The sequence below is a fragment of the Primulina tabacum genome, chromosome 5, assembly GCF_025594145.1.
Source record: "Primulina tabacum isolate GXHZ01 chromosome 5, ASM2559414v2, whole genome shotgun sequence".
In the NCBI taxonomy this organism is placed as follows: Eukaryota; Viridiplantae; Streptophyta; class Magnoliopsida; order Lamiales; family Gesneriaceae; genus Primulina; species Primulina tabacum.
The window spans coordinates 42,234,857-42,256,607 of record NC_134554.1 but is presented as its reverse complement, the minus strand read 5'-3'; the positions used below and the strand labels follow the sequence as shown (position 1 = coordinate 42,256,607).

Sequence of the window (21,751 nt, the reverse complement as noted above, 5' to 3'; positions counted from 1 at the left end):
CTTTTTTTCTCCTACTTATTCAGAAATTTCATCTAATAAGGTTAAATCTAAAATGTTTATTCATTATAATACAATTTTTTTAAAACTGTTCGTTATAATAAAATTGAAATCAATATAGTGTTTAAAGAAGGTCAACATGATCAATTATAAACTTTATGGTTAGATCTTCATTGCTATTTAATGGCATAAAAAATCATATAAAATCTATTATATTTAAATTAAATTCATCAGAGAAAAAAAAAGCTATACATTAAAATATTTATAAATTATACTCGATAAATTAATTATCTCTTTAAAATACTTTTTTTTTCTTGGTTTTGACTTGGATCAATGTACTAAATTAATAATTTCAATAAATTAACAATATAATAAATTTACGGAAAATCCTTGTATAAATCTATGGTCCGTCAATATCAAAAATTAATAATTTTATAAAACTACAAACATAAATATCACAATATAATAAAATATGATTATATTGTTGTTTATTTTTTTAAATTAATAAAGAAATGTAATCTCGATATTATTAATTAATAGAGATTTTATTGTATATGGTTTCATTTAGCACCTAAAACACATTTGAATTTTGATTTAAAATACAAATTAGAAATTCAAAAACTCAAATTATTTGTGGTTTTGAATTTAATTATTTGTGGTTTAATATATTCATTTCTCATTTCAGTAATACACATGACTGATTACTTTTAGTGTAATGGCACTTTTTTTAAGTGGACGAAATTATCCCTAGTCATAATTCTATATAATTTTTATTTAAAAAAACACTATATTTTGATAAATTAATCGAAATACAAAACCATCTCAAATTATTTATAAATTTAATAATAAATAATAATTTACAAAATAATTAATAAAATTGAAAGTGTGAGAATTATCGCGATATAAAAATGTCAAATAGTAATATAAGTAGGGTTATTCTCGGTAATTCACAAGTAGCTAGTTTGGCAAACCAAACTTTGACCTCCAAAGGCCGCTTTAATTAAAACAGAAAATAATAAATGCAGCTGGATTCAATTTAGGTATTTATTCCAGAAACCCCCAATTCAATCATCAACTCGAAGCTTCAACCGACTGGTGAAAAACCTAATCTTTTAGTTAACCTTAGATTAACTACAGTTTTTTGTAATATTATTTGCAGAATTAACTGTTTTATGTCTCGTTCAGGGATTTTTTATTGCTGAAAAAGGTCGGGATTTCGTTTTGAATTTTGTCTGAACTATGGTTTTTTCTCTATGTGTATTTTGGGTTTTTTGTTTCGATTTTTATTTACTCTGATTCTGTTTCTTTTTTGTGCAACTGTTGTACGCTTTTTTTTCTATGGTAGTACCTATACATGCTTGCAAATTACAGTGAGTTGTACTTTTGCTATGATTATTTATATGCTAGAAGAGGGATGAAGCATGGAGATGAGTTCTAATTTTTACGAGATGGTAAGTTGTCCATCCTGATTCCTTACACCTGGGAGGAAATTATTAGTGTTTGTAGGAGGTATGTGGCGTGATTCATTAACTTGATACTTGAAACTTAGATGCACAAATTTGATTCCGTTTTAACTAGTTTTCTATAATCAGAAAGCTTCACATTTGTATTTGTCCCATGACGATATCTTTTAGTGGTGACAAATTTTGTTCTAGTAAAAATAATTAATTCGAAAGCGATTCTTTTTCTTGGGGATTTGTAAGTTAATGTGTGATACTTTGTGCATTTACATCATGCAAATGAGTAAATCTGGTGAAATTGATTGAGTTGCATAAAAATAAAAAAACCGAGTTTGTTGTTTATCTTGTGGTGGATTCATGCGTGTGTATGCTTTTGTCATGTTACATTAAAGATATTTTTACTTATGTTCATCTTATTATGTTATTTGAACCTTTATTTGGTTAATTTTTGTTTTTGATGGTAATGAACTAGGTATTTTGAAATATTTATCATTGATGAATGTGATTTATCATTGTTGGAACAAAAATTCATATGTTTTGATGTTAACAAATAATTAAGGCAAAACTGATTTTAGCTAAACTGGTTTACACTCGAACCCTAAACTGAAATATTTCTTATCAGTCTATCAGTTTTCCCCGTTCAGTTTCAAGGAAATCAGTTTACCCCAGAATCAATTTACCCGAAAGACAATACTGAAGATTGAATAAACTATTCGTACAAAACTTATCGCAGCAGTGTATGATTGTTAGAGAATGTTGACATGGACAAAAAAACAAGCCAACAAATAATTTCTTTTTGGAATAAATCTTTTTTTGAGACGTCTATATATAATAGGAGGAATCCAGTTTAGAGAAACAACGAATTTTACAGTGATTCAAGCATTCAAGTATCTAAACCAAACTTAGTCAGTAGAGTACATATTACAAATAATTATATTTGATCATTGAGGATCATTAAGTGTTAGGAAATAACAATATTATAATTCATTGCATTTGAAAGGCAGTCTGTATACTGTCTATCATCAGTTGAGGTGTATTAGGAGTTACAGTTTGACAGTGTTTAAGTTCAAACTGAACTGTGATTTTGCAAATTACTTGTACTATCTAAAGTCTTTTAGTGTGAGCCTTTCATAAGGAAGAAGGGGTGAAGTAGGAGCTTGAGTCTCTGAACATCCAGAAACATACTTGTGTATTTTCCAATTTCAGTTTACCTTTCAGTGTACTTAGCCAAACCATTTTTGTGATTTGAATAAATCTGTCTGTTTGACTTCTTTTCACATTTATTTGTTAGTCAACTGAATTTGACATTCGAGAATATATAATTTAGTTGTTAACCCAGCTATATTAACCAAACGAAACAAATTTGTGTCTAGTATTTATTTAAACCCCCTTCTAAACATTACAACTGATCTTATCAATCATCCACCATCACTATTTTTTATTTCATACATTTAGAATTTCACTATATACTCATGTCCCGCATCGGCTTAAAATGAATGTTTGAAATTGTTTATAAGAGATTGGATAGGACATTCAAAACAACTTGGGTTAATTATTTTTATAAAGTGAAAGTGAATATGAAGTAGTTGTCGGAGTAGCCAGTTGTTCCATTGCACTCCACGGGCCTAGTCCTGAAGTAACAGAATGGCACGAGAGCCGATTGTCAACGGTGACATTGGGAAATAAGTGCATGTATAGGACAAAGTATTACGTGTGTGGGAGTCACTTTTATAAGTTGTAAGACAAAGTGTTGCATGCATGAGAGTTATCCTTTGAAGTTCTAGGAGCCACTTCTAGATTGCTGGTGGTAGTGGATTGATGAGTGATGAGTCAGGCCACAACAGTCAACAAGGACGTTATGTTCTTAATGTGCGGTGATTTTAATTCTCCTATTGCGCATCAGTTTAAAATGCATGTTTGAAGTAGCTTATAAAGGATTACAATAGATTTCTATAACAATTTGGGTTACCATCTGCACAAAGTAATGATGGATATGAAGTAGTTGTTGCAAAAACTTATTGAGCAATCACACAGGTTTGGCCTGGGGCATGGTATTCATCCTTTTTTATTATCATGATTAGTTCCTTGGGAGTTTCTCATTTTTATTCTTGCAGTTGGTTGATTATATTTTCATTTTTTTGTACTTTTCATAGCTGTTTTCCAAAGAATGCCCTACTTGTAGAAAATAAATTTGTTTTCTCGGTGCTTGGAGAAATCACGACAAAGAGATAAGTTTTGTGTGCTTTATATGTGGAACATGCAGTTAAATGTTTAGGTACCATTTACGTCGAACTAGCAATTTCTCGTAAATGAGCTGGTGCATTAACCACTGTGGTTGCGTGCGAGATACATTTGAAATATTCTAAGTGACATGTCTACTTTATGAAATGACTCATGTGTTAGTTTGTTTTGGAAATTAAGGCTAAAATGTGTAACCCTTGTTCTATTCTCATCCATTACTTTCATCTTTGAAGTTCTGAAGTAATATATGTATTGGGAATGAGAACTTGCGGAAGCATCATTGACCTGGCCTTTGGAACTTTGTTGTAAGTTTCAATTGAATTTTAGGTTTTATAACACTTAATTTGTTGTCATGCATGAGATGCAAACTGAGATTTAGATATCTGAAATTGAGGTCTCTTGTTCGTATATTAAGTTTTCCAGAAAAATGAATGTGTTCCACAGATTTGCAAGTTATAACACTGTTTTATTGTAGAGATGTGGTTTTCTTGAGGGGTATGTATATATGTTCATAATTCTTCCTTATTTTACCCATTTAAATTTTCCAATTAATATGAGTTTAGATACATAACATAACCACAGATTCTTTCATTGAAAATGTATCAAGTTTCCTGTAGAATCAGATCAATTTCCATTTTCCTATCAAGATTTGGCACTACGTTTGGATTCCACTGCGATTGAATTTTCATTTTAGTTGCGTGGTTTGAAAGTTGCGCAGCGCGGATGTACATTGTTTATCCATGTCTTGCAGCTTTATAATGTTTTATCATATGGAGGGTTCATGTTGGTTTTTATTGTGTTTCTGTGCTTCAGGATCATTGTGTTTATTACAAGGGCTTCGCATGGTTTGTCTCTTGATAGTATTATAAAATTATTTTGTTGTTATTCTTGATTATTCAATATTGGAGACACTTGTGTCCCGTGTTATTGAAGGTGTAGTATCTTGACTTACAAAGACTGTCGATCAGAAAAGTCTATCATTTGAAAAATAGCATGTATGGCGGCTCTATCAGAATTCAACAAATAGCTCGTATGGCGGCTCTATCAAATCTATAAAAGTCTATCATTTGAAAAAATCATTAAAAATCATCAAAACTCTAGATTGAATATACCCTACTTAGTCTTTCAAGTTTGAAACAAGTTTCATTTGTAACACAACTTTTCCCAGCTTTAAAAAATACTCCAACCCAAAGAAAAGGGCTTGATCAATTTTTTCTTTAAAAATAATTAGAAAAAAAATTTGACTAAGCCCATCTCCAAAACCATCCTCCAAGGGCCTAATAACACATGAAGTAAAATAAAATAATCTATCTATTGGGCCAAGAGACCCTATTTTTTAATTAACTTCAGACATAACCACCTGAAAAATTGAGCTAATTGTCTTATTTAGAATTTAAAAGACATGAAACTCTTTAAAAATATTAATAAATTTTAAAAAGCAAGACACATTTACTTCTCTGTTAGGAGGTTTGTAGTGTCACTGACTAGCCCTAGGTAAAAAGTTCTTTTTTCTTTTTCATCTGATTAAGCTCGTAAAAAAGTTGGTGTTTTTATAATCGAATTTTGAGTTTTCATCCAATGAATGCAAGCTGCATACAACAACTGATATTCTTACTGTGTTACTCTGAAAGTTAAAGAATTGGCACTTGATGGGATAAATCTTGAAGAAAATACTAGAAATATTGTGTAATACACTCCTGCGAGATGCCAATTCTGTAGGATTTCTGTTGCTAATGTATTGCAATTTTTTTTTTGTAATCTTTTAATAGCTTAGGAAATAGATGGAATTGGGGGGATAATGGGAGGACCTAGTTTTGATTTGATGTATCAAGCTTTTGAATTTTATTTGAAGTTGGAGTTTTTGAAACGGTTCGAATAAAATAAACTCTTAACATTTAATTTTGTTAAGTTTGTAAGAAAGTTTATGAAGTTTCGGGGCTGCTTTACAGGTTGTCACAGTGTTTTGCAATTTGTGCCATGAAATAATCCATGGGCCAAGATAGAGAAGAAATAGAAGATGAAGAAGAGTATGTACTGCTTGACTTGGATAGCGTTTCAGCCGACATTGATATTCCACATGATGCCCCATATGTTCTTTCTGTACGATCGCTACCTTCCAATCAGTTGTGTTTAGTTCATATCTTTTGTTCTGCTAGTTTAGTGCTTGAAGTTTTATGCAGCAGCCTATTCCAATTTGTTCTTTTCTTAATGAAATCTAAACTGGAATTGTAATATTTTGTGCAAACACTCAATCTTTCGTTTAGCAGTTCCGGAACCTAATAAAAGAAATTGATAACGGAAAAAGGTGAATACAAATTTGAACTTGGTGTCTTCCTTGCTTCACTCACTATTTTGTGTACCTCCTTTTTTTCAAAGGCACGGTTGGGTGCTCCTGGGAAGTGTGATGATTCATGGAAATTGGATTTGGGAGTATTTCTGTAGAATATTGATTCTTAAGACCTAATTGTTGTTATCAACCATGCAAAATATACAACGTTTGGAGAAAAAATTTCTCATATGTTTTGTTAAGGTTTTTGTTTTTATTTTTGTTACTCCGACCTTGTGTTATGGGCATCTAATTCATGAATAATAGCATGATTATTGCACTTATTTTCTTTCTTTATTTATTTCGTTTTTCTTTCTTAATTTCATACTATTCATAATTTTATTGTTGAACAAATAATGCAGGGTCTGGATACGCTCAATCCTATTCTGATTATCAATAACAAAATTAAGTTGGTAAGTGAGAAAGACTTAAAAAAATGTATATTGCGTTAGTGGGCTTCAAAATAAAGTGCCTCTTTCTCGTTTAACTTTTTCCTTTTCATGAGTGAGTTTTAGTGTTGATTTCATTCTGCTTATTTTGTTAGGAAAAAATTGTGAAAGGTAACTAATTCTAAAAGCTTACCTTCAAAGGACAAGTATTCTTGATGCATTGCCATTTCAGAAATATATCTTAATGAGCTAACTTTTGTATGTTTTTAATTTTCTGTAACTGTTTTTAAAAGTTTGTTTGACATAATGATCTTTGTTAAGAGGTTATGTTATGTAAGCATTCTGGAACCTGTGCCTACCTTTTACCATGATTCGAGCTGGAAGGTTTCATTATCTTAGTTGCCCGTTCATACTCGAATATACTGGTATTAGATGATTACCTTAGTGGATGATGCTATCTTTTTTGTCAATCCACTTCCTGAGATATGTCTCTTTGATTCAGATTTATACAGTTTACCAGGATGAAGCAAGCTGCTTTGAATCGAGCTAACTGCAGCATAAAACATAACGGGGGCATGCATATTATTTAAAATTATCTGGAACCTACCACAATTAGACTAATTGAATGTTACATCTGCTTCTTAAACTTAATTAATTTTTGTTTGAGTGTCACCAGATTGGAGAATATGAAGAAACAATAGGGACCTGCATCATCTTCGATGAAAGCGGTGAGTCACATTTACAGTTCTTTGAGTTTTGATTGGTTCATGTAGTTGAGCAGTTGCCTTTCGTATCATATCTGATGTTAGTCTTAAAGACTCATAAGTTGGGTTGTGAAACTTTATCGTTTACTTTGCCATAAACATTTTGTTTATGCAGAAGTGGCACCTATTGCTCATGAACAGACGGGGCCATCCGAAACGAACCTTTTGTCCAGCAGGCGCTCAACGGACCCCAAGCACACCCCAGCTAAGCAAGTCAATCCATTGGCAATTCTTCATAAGGTTCTTAAGTTCAGATTATTTTTGGCAGCTGACGATGAAAATGGAGAAGATGTGGACTTCCAAACTTGAGAGACTATTCAATCCAGAGTTTTGATGACTTTTAATTACTTTTTCAAAGGATAGATTTTTATGGATTTGATAGAGCCCCGCCATACGTGCTATTTGTTGAATTCCGACTTGACTAATACAGCTTACGGATTTGCAGAAGCTATTGCTGGACTGTGTTTCTTGATTTCAGTGGCTCAAGGGAGCATGTGAAGTTTGTAGTCAGGCAGATGCACGACGATCTCTAGATACACAAACGCGTGCATGGTATTTAATATCTATCTCAGCGGGATTCTCAGTCTACTGTATAGCTTGAACTCCGTATCTCGAATCCTAGCTGTTTTGTCTAATAATTTAACGTTGGATGTGTGGAACTTTGTGTTGTGGCCTTAGACGCGAACACTACAGTGGATCGTGCGGCCCAATATTCTGTGGATGGTTTGGTTCTTCATAACTTGTCATGTGCTGATACCTCAATTTTGCTTTTCTAAAATTTCATTTTCTTATTATTAATTCGTCTGTTGATTTTTAAAATTTATATAAATGAAGGTCGACCTATGCTTAAAAAAAATAAATTTACAATTCTGTTTTAGAGGTGTTAATCGGGTTAATTTATGTTACACAGAAAATGTTTTTCTGCATATTCTAATATCATTATAGCATATGTGTTTTTCATATTTTTATAGAAATTGTTATATATAATGATGAACCAATCCATAATATTTTATCACATCATATGTAAAGGTGGCACGCTATTTTATTCCCTAACTCAACGACGTGTGCTGTATTCTAGTCTACAACCAAAAATGAAAGACAAAATATTTTAACATTACTATAGAAAAGATATTATAGATGATTATTGATATTGTTATCTATTCAAGTTCTGTTAATCTACTCTATAAATAGAGGTCTCCAATGATGAATAAAGCACACAAAAAAATCATTTTCTCTTCTCTATATTCTCTACTATTCACAACACGTTATCAGCACGAGTGCTCTTCAAGGTAAAATTTATAAATAATTTATTCTTATTCTTGTATGAATGCTCTTGAAGAAACACAATATTTAGATTTAATATTGATGCTCCCGAAGCAGCACAAATTGTAGATTTATATTGATGCTCCTGAAGAAGCACAACTTTTAATTTTATGTTGATGCTCCTGAAGTAGCACAACACAACTTTATGTTGAAAATATTGATAGATCTATGAATAAAATATAGATGAATAAGATTTATCAATATTCCCGAAAAATCTTGATCTAAAATCATAAAGATCTATCAATATCTATGAATAATATTGATATAAAATATAATGTTATCATATTCCTGAAGAATTTAGATAACTATCATATGTTTCGACAATATTCTTGAAGAATATTGATTATAAATGTATTGTTATTTTGATTTAAGTTTTTTTCATATCTTGAATTGCTTATTTAAGATTTATATTATTTGGATTTTGATGATTTAAATAGTCGCTAAAATATTGTGTGAATACTAGTATTTACTAGTTTTATGATAATTTTTGAGTCAATCACAACACTATTTTTGATATCAATTGGACCAAAAAATAATAATAATAATAATTCTTCACAACCGCAGCAGTGGTGTGAGAAATTCTAGGTGTGGGAGTAATTTTTTTTTAAGACATAAATTTTATTATAATTTCTTTAAGTCCAGAGTGTTGGATTTTTTCCTTTTCAAGAAATATATGGCTTGTTTACGAAGTTGGGCAGGATTCTGTGATATTTGTTTTACGTATTTAGAATAATTGTGCATAAAAAGAGTTTTATTTTTTTCTTTAGTTTATAATGCTACAATTTGTAATTAGCGCAATTTGTAATAGATACATAAATTATTAATTGAGTACATCTCAATGTACACCTGCATCGATGTTAGTTTAACAAATAGAATAACAAAATTTCAAAATTACATAGTAAAAATAGTAACATGCATAATTTGTTATAATATTTATTTTCAATAATAGTAATGCAATTTTACTCTATTTATGTCATGATTCAAATTATAAAATTTTTTTTTAAGTTGCAATGGCGAACATCACCAAACTTGAATTTGAAGCACTTGACTTGATTGGAAAAAATTATTTATCATGGATTTTGGATGCCGAGGTCCACCTTATCTCTATGAATTTAGGAGATACAATAAAAGAAAGAAATGAAATGTCCCAGCAGGACCGTGCAAAGGCACTTATTTTTCTCCGTCATCACCTCAATGATGGGTTGAAAGTCGAATATCTCACTGTGAAAGAGCCACGAGATCTTTGGAAAAATCTAAAAGAAAGATTTGACCATCAACGAATTGTAATTCTTCCAAGAGCCCGATATGAATGGATGCACCTACGGTTACAAGATTTTAAGTTCGTAAGTGACTATAACTCTGCATTATTCAAGACTAGTTCCACACTGATACTTTGTGGAGAGAAAATCACTGATCAAGACATGTTAGAAAAAACATTCTCCACTTTTCATGCATCAAACGTACTGCTGCAGCAGCAATATCGTGAACGTGGATTTCAAAGGTACTCTGAACTCATCTCATGCTTACTAGTTGCTGAACAAAACAATGAGCTGCTCATGAAAAATCACCAAATGCGCCCAACTGGATCCACACCATTTCCTGAAGCAAATGGAACTACATTTCCTGAAGAATATGAAATTGCAATTCCTGAAGCGAATGCTAATTCCACTCAAAATCATAACAATGGACGTGGACGTGGACGTGGGCGTGGGCGTGGCCAAAGAAGATACTATCAGCAACAAAATGGAAAGAAACATAAAACAAGCCACCAGCAGTGAAATTCCAATAATGAAGAAGCAAAGGAGAAGAGTTCCAAAGTATATGAAGAAAAATGTTATAGATGTGGAATGGAAGGGCATTGGTCTCGTACCTGTCGTACGGCAAAACATCTTGTGGATCTATACCAAAAATCAATCAAGGAAAATGGAAAAATGGAGATAAATTTTGTGGACAATGATGATCCAATTGATATAACTCACTTGGACGTCTCTGATTTCTTTGCTAATCCAGATGGAAATATAGATAATTTGATTGGTGGTGGTGTGTTAGAAAATAATAAGTAATTACTTTCATTGCTCTTGTTCCTACTTTGAATTTCTATTGTTTATTAGGTTATCGTGGTCTCGTTTTTATTTTGATGTTCAGTTCATGTTTAGGATTTGTCATGGACGTTTATTTTGTTATTCAATAAATGTTTTCATTATTCAATAAAATATTTCCTTTGAAAGCTTTACACATTATTTATTGAATTTAGCTTATTGAATTATATTTTTATTTTAGATTAACGATGAAATGTCAGGATGAATGCTTAGTGGATAGTGGTACAACACATACCATTCTTCAAAATAAAAGGTATTTTTTGGAGTTAACATTAGCTGAAAATAATGTTACAACAATATCGGGTGCATCAAAAATTATTGAAGGTTATGGAAAGGCAAAAATTATTTTACCAAATAATACAAGCCTATATATTGAAAATGCCCTATATGCGAGCAAATCCAGTAGAAATTTGCTTAGCTTTAAAGACATCCGCCGAAATGGATACCATATTGAAACATTAAATGAAAATAATTTCGAATACCTTTGCATAACATCTATTATATCTGGCCAGAAGCAGATAAAAGAAAAATTATGTGCACTTCCTTCTGGAATGTACTTTACAACAATAAAAACAGTCGAAGCAAACATTGTCACAAACTAGAAGTTTGTTGACCAACAGAGCTTCAAATTATGGCATGATCAACTTGGTCACCCTGGGGCAACAATGATGCGCAGAATAATAATTAACTCACATGGACACCCTCTAAAGACCCAGAAGATTCTTTTACACAATGATTATCCATGTGTAGCTTGCTCACAATGCAAACTAATTATAAGACCTTCCCCTACAAAGATTGATTTTAAATCCCAACCTTCTTGGAGAGAATTCATGGGGATATTTGTGGACCTATACACCCACCATGTGAACCATTTCGATACTTCATGGTATTGATTGATGCGTCTACTAGATGGTCACATGTTAGTTTGCTTTCAACTCGAAATATAGCTTTTGCTAGATTACTTGCGCAAATTATTAAATTACGAGCTCAATTCCCAGATCACTCAATCAAGACAATTCGTCTTGATAATGCTGCTGAATTTAAATCGCAGATATTTAATGGCTATTGTATGTCAATAGGGATTTCAGTTGAGCATTCGGTTGCCCATGTCCATACACAAAATGGCTTAGCAGAGTCATTTATTAAGCGTTTGCAATTAATTGCTAGACCATTATTGATGAGAACCAAACTTCCATCATCTGTGTGGGGACATGCCATATTACATGCTGCATCATTGATTTGTATAAGGCCAACTAATTATCACCAATACTCACCCTTACAACTTGCTTATGGTCGAGAGCCTGATGTTTCTCACCTTCGAGTATTTGGTTGTGCAGTACAAGTCCCTCTCCCACCTACACAGCGAACCAAAATAGGCCCACAACGTAGACTTGGGATTTATGTGGGATATGATTCACCATCTATTATTAGATTTTTGGAACCTTTAACAGGAGATTTGTTTACTGCGAGATTTGCAGATTGCCACTTCGATGAATTGGAATTTTCAAACCTAGGAGAAATAAAGTTGTGTCCCGAAGAACAACAAAAGATTTGTTGGAATGAGAAAACACTATCTCATTATGATCCTCGAAATAATCAATGTGAGCAAGAAGTTGAAAGAATCATTCACTTGCATAGAATTGCAAATCAATTGCCCGATGCTTTTGTTAATACAAAGAATGTGACAAAGTCACATATACATGCAGAGAATACCCCTGTAAAAATTGATGTCCTCGTAGGACCAGCTATTATTCAACCTGCAAATGAATCTAAAATACGCCAGAAGCGTGGTCGACCAATTGGTTCAAAGGATATTGTACCTCGAAAAAGAAAGGTACAAGAGAAAGAAAATTCAAAAGCTCCCGAAGAAGAAATCTTGGATGATATGGTAAGAGAGATCAATGAACCAAACTTGGATAATATTATTCCTGAAGAATCAAATTCTCATGAAAATAATGAGATTTCAATAAATTATATATCATCTCGAAAATTATGGGATCGAAATAACACAATTGTTGACAATGTCTTTGCCCTAAATGTCGCCCTTGACATCATACATAATGAAGACCCAGAACCACAATCCGTTAAGGATTGTCAACAAAGATATGATTGGCCAAAGTGGAAGAAGGCCATACAAACTGAATTAGACTCACTAGAAAAACATAAAGTGTTTGGAACTGTAGTACGAACACCTGAAAATGTAATCCCAATAGGATACAGATGGGTTTTTGTACGAAAGATGAATGAAAATGGTGAAATTGTAAGATACAAGGCCCGACTCGTAGCCCAAGGTTTCTCGTAGAGACCTGGAATTGACTATGAGGAAACATATTCACCTGTGATGGATGCCACTACTTTTCGATTCCTAATCAGTTTAGCAGTATCAGAAACTCTTGATATGCGACTTATGGATGTTGTAACTGCTTATCTTTATGGTTCACTTGATAGTGATATATATATGAAAGTGCCTGAAGGATTCAAATTATCGAAAGAAAATGGTGAAGCGCCCAAAGCTATGTTATCAATAAAACTGCATAAATCCTTACATGGATTAAAGCAATCTGGTCGCATGTGGTACAATCGTCTTAGTGAATATTTGTTAAAAGAAGGATACACAAATAATGCTATTTGTCCATGCGCTTTTATAAAAAGAACAGATGAGGATTTTGCAATTGTGACAGTATATGTTGATTATCTAAATCTTATTGGCACTCCAGAAGAGCTTACTAAAACTGCCAATTACTTGAAAAATGAGTTTGAGATGAAAGATTTAGGAAAGACAAAATTTTGTCTCGGATTGCAGATTGAACATTTGCAAGAGGGAATATTTGTTCATCAATCATCATATACAGAAAAAATATTAAAGCGCTTTTACATGGACAAGGCACACCCATTAGCATCACCAATGTTTGTTCGATCACTTGATGCTTACAAAGATCCTTTTCGACCACCTGAAAATGGAGAAAAAATCGTTGGTCCAGAAGTACCATATTTAAGTGTCATTGGTGCACTGTCATATCTCGCAAATTGTACTCGCCCAGATATATCATTTTCTGTTAATATGTTAGCGAGATATAACTCATGTCCAACCCGAAGACATTGGAATGGTGTAAAACACATATTTCGTTACCTTCGGGGTACAATTGATATGAGATTATTTTATTCGACAAAATCAAAGTCTCCTTTAGTAGGATATGCAGATGCAGGATATCTTTCTGATCCACATAAAGCTAAATCACAGACAGGTTATGTGTTTACACGAGGAGACACTGCTATATCATGGAAGTCGGTGAAGCAATCCTTAACAGCGACGTCTTCAAATCACTCTGAGATTATTGCAATGCATGAAGCAAGTTGGGAGTGTGTGTGGTTGTGTGGCGCCCCAAACCTCGCCACGTAATCATGCAACATGTGACGTCATATGCATAAAATTTTTTCTTCTCGACGACGTAATAATATAATGCATATACGACAAAATAGTGCAATCACCACACTATCTACGTCAGTGTAGCAGAAACAGTATAATAAAAACACACATACAACTCAAATAAGACAATAAGCTATACTGTCTCTATCTACTATCAACTACAAGACTGTTTGACTAGACACACCTAGTCCTTCACCACTATCCTGTCTCACGCATAGTCCTGTAACCTGCCCAACAGAAACAGCCCTCCAAGGGTGAGCATATACAACAATCATCATCGCAATACATAACAGTTATATTAACAACAACATAAGATATAACTGAAATGATAACAGAAATACCCCATTTGCCGTTTCTGGACAATCAACCATCAACAACCTCAACAACATCACATTGCAACAATAACATCGACGATACGTCGCACCCCAACTCCGGCGACAGCAATATCGTCGAACGAACAACAACATCGACGATACGTCGCATCCCAACACCGGCGACATCAATATCGTCGAACGAATAGCATCAACGATACGTCGCACCCCAACTCCGGCGACATCAATATCGTTGAACGAACAACATCAATGTGACAACATCAACGAGACGTCTCCCAACAACGATAGTCAACAATATCAACAATAATAAACAACAACAAATATAATATCAAATCACCCAATTCCGGTGATTTATCATCGTTCAACGCAATAGTATTCATCAATACTAAACAATAACAACATATGCTCGTACGTCAACACGTACCTGATAATCGAGTATATATACAATCTGGCTATTTCTTTGATCCTGAGGCTTGTGATGTATCTAAATAATTCAACAATAATTATCAGATCATTGTCACCGTATCAACACAGTTATAACAGCCTCAATATATAACATCAAATAGCCCAACAACAATTAATTCAACAAAATATAAAACTCGATTATAAATTCGTATTGTTCAACAATTTAATAATCTGGTGTATTTAGTTCACAATATTACCATCAAATACACCATAATTAACTAACTTCAAATAATAGGCTATTTTACAACATCCGTCAAATTACGAAAACTTTATATCAACGTGTAGCATATACTTCGTAGACTCCGAATATATAATCAGAATTAATAACAACTGACAAACAACTCTCCAATCTCAATCCAATGATTAAAAATCCCTAATTATAATAAATTAGGAATAATTCAAAACAACAACACAATAATCTTCTCTACTTCGTTAAAATCATACACTACTCAACAATCTTCAATTTCAGTATGATTTAACAATTTATTGGATTTCTTCCAGAAATCGACGAATTTCAAACATCACCAAAAATATAAAATTTATACCTCAAATCGAAGACCTCGTGTCAACGATCCCAGAACTGAAGTCGGTTTGTCGATTGGATAAATCGAAAAATCGCACGATCGAAAAGAAAATTGAAAAGCTATTTTTCTTTTTCTCTCCTCTCTCGTAGCGCTGTTCCTTCGTTTTCTTCTGTGCGGTGGAATTGATTTAACAAAATTTTTTTAATTTTCTCTCTTTTTTTAAATATTATATTATATTATAATATAATATATTTAAGATTTTAACACCGGTAAATCTCTTTGGACTAGTCAAAAGATCAAATTTTCCAAAACTCAAAACATGAAACTTCTATATCTTTGAGTTTTCTACGTTATATCCAAATTTCAAATAATTTGGACTTCATATGACCAACATATGTCATATTTCATTCTTTAAAAATCATTAATTATTTAGTAATCTCATATTACTAAATCAACAACTTGTGATATTACTTCAGGCATTACATTTCTACCCCCCTTAAATGAATTTCGACCCCGAAATTAATCAACAACAGTAATAACATGCATAAATAAAAGATACGTCATACCATCAGAATAAGTAGGGGTAGAGCTCCTTCATATGCCGCTCTGTCTCCCAAGTGGCCTCTTCGACACCTCTATGTTCCCACTGAACCTTCACCATCGGTATAAGCTTACTACGAAGCTTTCGTTCAGATCGATCCAAAATACAAACTGGTCTCTCAACATAAGACACGTCAGGATCTAACTGAACCTCAGAAATATCCAACACATGTGAAGGATCCGGCTCATACTTCCGCAACATCGATACATGAAACACATCATGAATACCAGATAAAGATGGAGGTAGAGCCAATCGGTAAGCCAAAGTGCCTATCCGCTACAATATCTCATACGGGCCAACATACCTCGGTGCCAACTTTCCTTTCATACCAAATCGCACTGTGCCACGAAAAGGAGAAACTTTCAAAAATACTCGATCGCCCTGCTGAAACTCTAAAGGTCTTCGTCTTTTATTGGCAAAGACGGCCTGTCTATCTTGAGCTGCTTTCAATCGTTGCTGTATCAACTTTACTTTCTGTTCCATCTCATGAATCATATCAGGACCGGTAACTGCAGCTCGATCAACATCATCCCAGTATAACGGAGATCTACAACGTCTCCCGTACAATGCCTCAAATGAAGCCATCTGAATACTACTCTGATAACTATTGTTATACGCAAACTCTACCAATGGAATAGATGACTGCCAAACAGATTTAAAATTCATAACATAAGCACGCAACATATCCTCCAGCGTCTGAATAGTACGCTCAGTCTGACCATCTGTCTGGGGATGATAAGCCGTACTCAATCTCAACTCTGTCCCCATCGCAGTCTGCAATCCTTCCCAAAAATGAGAAGTAAATCGAGGATCTCTATCAGAAATAATAGACACTGGAATCCCATGCAACCGTACAATCTCTCGTATATACAACTGTGCCATCGTCAAGTACGTACTACTCATGCTATAGGGTATAAAATGTGCAACTTTCGTCAATCGATCAACAATCACCCAAGTAGCATCAATAGTTCCAGTGCTTCTTGGCAAATGAGTCACAAAATCCATCGATATGTGCTCCCATTTCCAAGTCGGCACTTCTAAACTCCTCAATTCACCTCCCGGCCTTCTCCTCTCAGCTTTGATCTGTTGACAATTAAGACATCGACGTACAAAATCAATCACATCACGTTTCATTCCCTTCCACCAAAACTGAGAGCGTAGATCCTTATACATCTTCTTGCCACCAGGGTGAATAGAATATCGACTACAATGTGCACGCCGCAACAGGCCCTGGCGCAACTCAGATATATCAGGAACTACCCATCTATCATTCATCCTCAAACTGCCATCATCAGCCACTCTAAAACGAGTATCTTGTTTCTGAGAAACTAACTCCCTCCATCGCTGAACTCTCTCGTCTGTCATCTGTGCATCACGAATACAACCATATATATCAGGTTCAGCTAATAAGGTAGATACCTGGATAGGAGTCGTCGAGATATCAAAATCATATCTCAAGGAACAACAAGACATCATCATAGCTGATAAACGACTCACATCCTCTGCAGTACAACTCACTTTACGGCTCAATGCATCAGCTGTAAGATTGGCTCGACCAGGATGATATTCAATCTCACAATCATAATCCTTCAGCAAATCTAACCATCGTCTCTGTCTCATATTCAACTCTGTCTGGGTAAACAAAAATCTCAAGCTCTTATGATCAGTATAAATCGTAAACGAGGTACAATGTAAATAGTGTCGCCATATCTTCAAGGCAAAGATAATGGCTGCCAACTCCAAGTCATGCACATGGTACCTTGTTTCGTGTGGTTTCAGCTGTCTCGAGGCATATGCCACAACATGTCGATCCTGCATCAAAACACATCCCAAACCATGTAATGATGCATCAGTATAAACAACAAACCTCTCATTTTCTGTAGGAATTGATAACACCGGTGCAGTCGTCAGTCGGTGCTTCAACTCCTGAAAACTCCTCTCACATGCTTCAGACCACTGAAATCGCACACCTTTCTGAGTCAACTATGTCAAAGTCCTAGCAATATTTGAAAATCCCTCGATAAATCGACGATAATAACCTGCTAAACCCAAGAAACTACGAATCTCAGGTACAGATGTAGGTGCAGACCACTGTAACACGGCTTCGACCTTCGTTGGATCAACAGAAATCCCATCTCTCGATATAACATAACCCAAGAAGGCCACTCGATCCAACCAAAACTCACACTTACTGAGTTTGGCATACAACTGTCTATCTCGCAACACCTGTAACACTGAACGCAAGTGCCCTGCATGCTCAGCCTCACTCCTGGAATATATCAATATATCATCAATAAGCACAATAACAAATCGATCGAGATAAGGCTGAAATATCCTATTCATCAAACTCATGAACACAGCTGGAGCATTCGTCAACCCAAACGGCATAACTAAAAACTCGTAATGCCCATATCTGGTCCTGAATGCTGTCTTTTGAATATCCTCCTCTCTAACTCGTATCTGATGATATCCTGACCTCAAATCAATCTTCGAATATACTGAGGTTCCCTGTAACTGATCAAAAAAATCATCAATACGAGGAAGGGGATATTTATTCTTAATCGTTACCTTATTTAGCTGTTGATAGTCGATACAAAGCCGCATAGTTCCATCTTTCTTTCTCACAAATAAGACTGGTGCACCCCAAGGCGATACACTAGGGCGAATGTATCCCTTGTCCAGCAAGTCCTGCAACTGGGCTTTCAACTCTCTCAACTCTGCTGGTGCCATTCTGTAAGGAGTACGAGAAATAGGGGAAGTATCTGGCATCAACTCGATCCCAAACTCCACCTCACAGGCTGGTGGAAAGCCTGGAATCTCATCAGGAAATACATCGGCAAACTCAGCAACTATAGGTATCTCCTCTATTCCCACCTCCTTCTTCTTTTCTGTCACATCTACAGCATAAATAAGATAACCCTCATGCCCATGCTCCAATAACCGAGACATCCGGATGGCAGATACCAACGGAACATGGGGACGAGAACCCTTCCCATGAAATGTCCAACGCTCTTTCTCATCTGTATAAAAATATACCACCCGCTGATAACAATCAACTGTCGCACAATATCTCCTCAGCACATTAATTCCCACAATACAATCAAAATCAGTCATCTCTAGAATAATCATATCGGATCTCAGCTCATAGCCCTCATAAGAAATAATACCATCTGATATCATAGATACAACTGATATATCAACTCCAGAAGGTGTCGAAACAGAAAAAAGCATAGACAATGGAGACGAGCGCATATGATGCTCAACCACAAACCTCTTCGATATAAAAGTATGCGAGGCACCAGTATCAACAAGAATATAAGCAGGATAAGAACATAAATAACACTTACCCGCTATCATCTCCTCTCGTGCCTCCTCTGCCTGCTCTCGTGTCAAAGCATACACCTGTGCCTGAGGCGGACCAGCTCCCTGCATACGTGGCTGTCCTCCAGAAGGTCGTGGTGTAAACTACTGAGGCTGTCGTCCTCCTCTCTCTGAGGATCTACCTCTAGCACTCCTAGGCTCTCGCTGTCCCTCACGACTAGGACACTGTCTCGCCAGATGACCAACACCGCCACACTCAAAACAGGTGATCTCGGTCTGTGTACAATCTCTGATCAGATGAGGTCCCCCACAACGATAACATCTCACTGCTCTGGACTCTCTTCTTTGCCCCTGAACAGACTGAGAACTGCCCCCACGACTCTCAACACGTCGTGAATCAAATCGACGCTTCCCAGATGATGCTGAAGAAGAAGATGAACCCTTCTGATATTTAAAAGACTGTCCCTGAGGTCGCAATGACTCCCTAGTCGGCTTTGATAATCGTCCTTGAGCCCCATACTCCTGCATAACTAACTCAGCCATCTCAGCCCTCGTCACTGCATCCTCAAATGATACCGGGTTGTTTGATTGCACACGATCAAATAACTCTAACTTCAACCCTTTCAAGAAATGCCTCATCTTAGCATGAACATTCGTAGCAATATGTGGCACATATTTCAACAATGCAGAATATCGAGTCTCATACTCAGCAACAGACATACTACCCTGTCTCAAATCCTCAAATTCTTTCTCTTTCTTTTGTCTGGCTGCTATAGAAAAATATTTATCAAGAAAACGAGACCGAAACACATCCCAATCAACAGTACGGCCCTGAGCTCTCAATCCGGCCTCAGTCGTCTGCCACCACAATAGTACATTCCGCGAAAGCTGAAATGTAGCCAATCGTAACCAAGCAGATCTAGCACACAGTGCAGTCACAAATATCTGCTCTATCCTCTCAATCCACTCCTCTGGTCGCTCACCGGTCTCAAAACTATCAAATCTCGGCGGAAGATAACTGCTGAACTGTGCCAAAGTCAACTCACCAGGCAATAAAGGCTGATCTGCTGGTGCCTGTCCCATAGGAGGAGGTGGCAATGGATTTATCTGTCCAAATCCACTGTCAACCTCGTCTGTTTTCTCGTGTGGATGTACCTGTTCTCTAGCTGCCATCACTGGAAATCAAATTGTTAATCATAACATTTAACAATTACAATCCAGTAATCATCATCACACCTTTCGCACGAAAGTACACGCAACTAAAGAACAATCAATCATATCGAGAAATCATCAATAACAAGTCAAATGCACAGACACACGCAGATAATATCGTCATCCAACTCCATCATCACAAACCCAACTCTTAACCATCCCTGACATCTAACATATGCTCTGATACCACCAAATGTGGCGCCCCAAACCTCGCCACGTAATCATGCAACATGTGACGTCATATGCATAAATTTTTTTTCTTTTCGACGACGTAATAATATAATGCATATACGACAAAATAGTGCAATCACCACACTATCTACGTCAGTGTAGCAGAAACAGTATAATAAATACACACATACAACTCAAATAAGACAATAAGCTATACTGTCTCTATCTACTATCAACTACAAGACTGTTTGACTAGACACACCTAGTCCTTCACCACTATCCTGTCTCACGCATAGTCCTGTAACCTGCCCAACAGAAACAGCCCTCCAAGGATGAGCATATACAACAATCATCATCGCAATACATAACAGTTATATTAACAACAACATAAGATATAACTGAAATGATAACAGAAATACCCCATTTGCCGTTTCTGGACAATCAACCATCAACAACCTCAACAACATCACATTGCAACAATAACATCGACGATACGTCGCACCCCAACTCCGGCGACAGCAATATCGTCGAACGAACAACAACATCGACGATACGTCGCATCCCAACACCGGCGACATCAATATCGTCGAACGAATAGCATCAACGATACGTCGCACCCCAACTCCGGCGACATCAATATCGTTGAACGAACAACATCAATGTGACAACATCAACGAGACGTCTCCCAACAACGATAGTCAACAATATCAACAATAATAAACAACAACAAATATAATATCAAATCACCCAATTCCGGTGATTTATCATCGTTCAACGCAATAGTATTCATCAATACTAAACAATAACAACATATGCTCGTACGTCAACACGTACCTGATAATCGAGTATATATACAATCTGGCTATTTCTTTGATCCTGAGGCTTGTGATGTATCTAAATAATTCAACAATAATTATCAGATCATTGTCACCGTATCAACACAGTTATAACAGCCTCAATATATAACATCAAATAGCCCAACAACAATTAATTCAACAAAATATAAAACTCGATTATAAATTCGTATTGTTCAACAATTTAATAATCTGGTGTATTTAGTTCACAATACTACCATCAAATACACCCTAATTAACTAACT

General features: G+C 35.2%; 2 protein-coding genes across 9 annotated transcripts; both read left to right on the top strand.

Annotated features, from left to right (window-relative positions):
* Nucleotides 1–983: 983 nt before the first annotated feature.
* Nucleotides 984–7,971, top strand: LOC142547772 (uncharacterized). Of its 8 annotated transcripts, none has more exons than XM_075656224.1 (6): nt 1,012–1,092; nt 3,932–4,003; nt 5,648–5,798; nt 6,387–6,437; nt 7,090–7,141; nt 7,293–7,971. In XM_075656224.1, exons 3-6 carry the CDS (start codon nt 5,688–5,690, stop codon nt 7,484–7,486), a joined length of 408 nt encoding a protein of 135 aa, XP_075512339.1. In that variant the 5' UTR covers nt 1,012–1,092; nt 3,932–4,003; nt 5,648–5,687; the 3' UTR covers nt 7,487–7,971. The 8 variants fall into 8 exon arrangements, with proteins under 8 accessions (XP_075512338.1, XP_075512339.1, XP_075512341.1 ...); XM_075656226.1 differs by lacking the exon at nt 1,012–1,092 and adding an exon at nt 1,100–1,204; XM_075656223.1 differs by lacking the exon at nt 3,932–4,003 and having other exon boundaries at nt 984–1,092.
* A 1,539-nt stretch (nt 7,972–9,510) lies between these two features.
* On the top strand, nt 9,511–10,278 carry LOC142544490 (uncharacterized). Its single transcript, XM_075651533.1, has one exon. It carries the CDS (start codon nt 9,511–9,513, stop codon nt 10,276–10,278), a length of 768 nt encoding a protein of 255 aa, XP_075507648.1.
* The last annotated feature ends 11,473 nt before the right edge of the window (nt 10,279–21,751 follow it).

Excerpts from the sequence above, each read along its gene's own strand:
- LOC142544490 (XM_075651533.1), top strand. The coding sequence starts at position 9,511 with ATGGCGAACATCACCAAACTTGAATTTGAAGCACTTGACTTGATTGGA.
- LOC142547772 (XM_075656223.1), top strand. The coding sequence starts at position 5,688 with ATGGGCCAAGATAGAGAAGAAATAGAAGATGAAGAAGAGTATGTACTG. Across the intron at positions 5,799-6,386 it reads ATGCCCCATATGTTCTTTCT|GGTCTGGATACGCTCAATCC; the intron begins GTACGATCGCTA and ends CAAATAATGCAG. Across the intron at positions 7,142-7,292 it reads CATCATCTTCGATGAAAGCG|AAGTGGCACCTATTGCTCAT; the intron begins GTGAGTCACATT and ends TTGTTTATGCAG.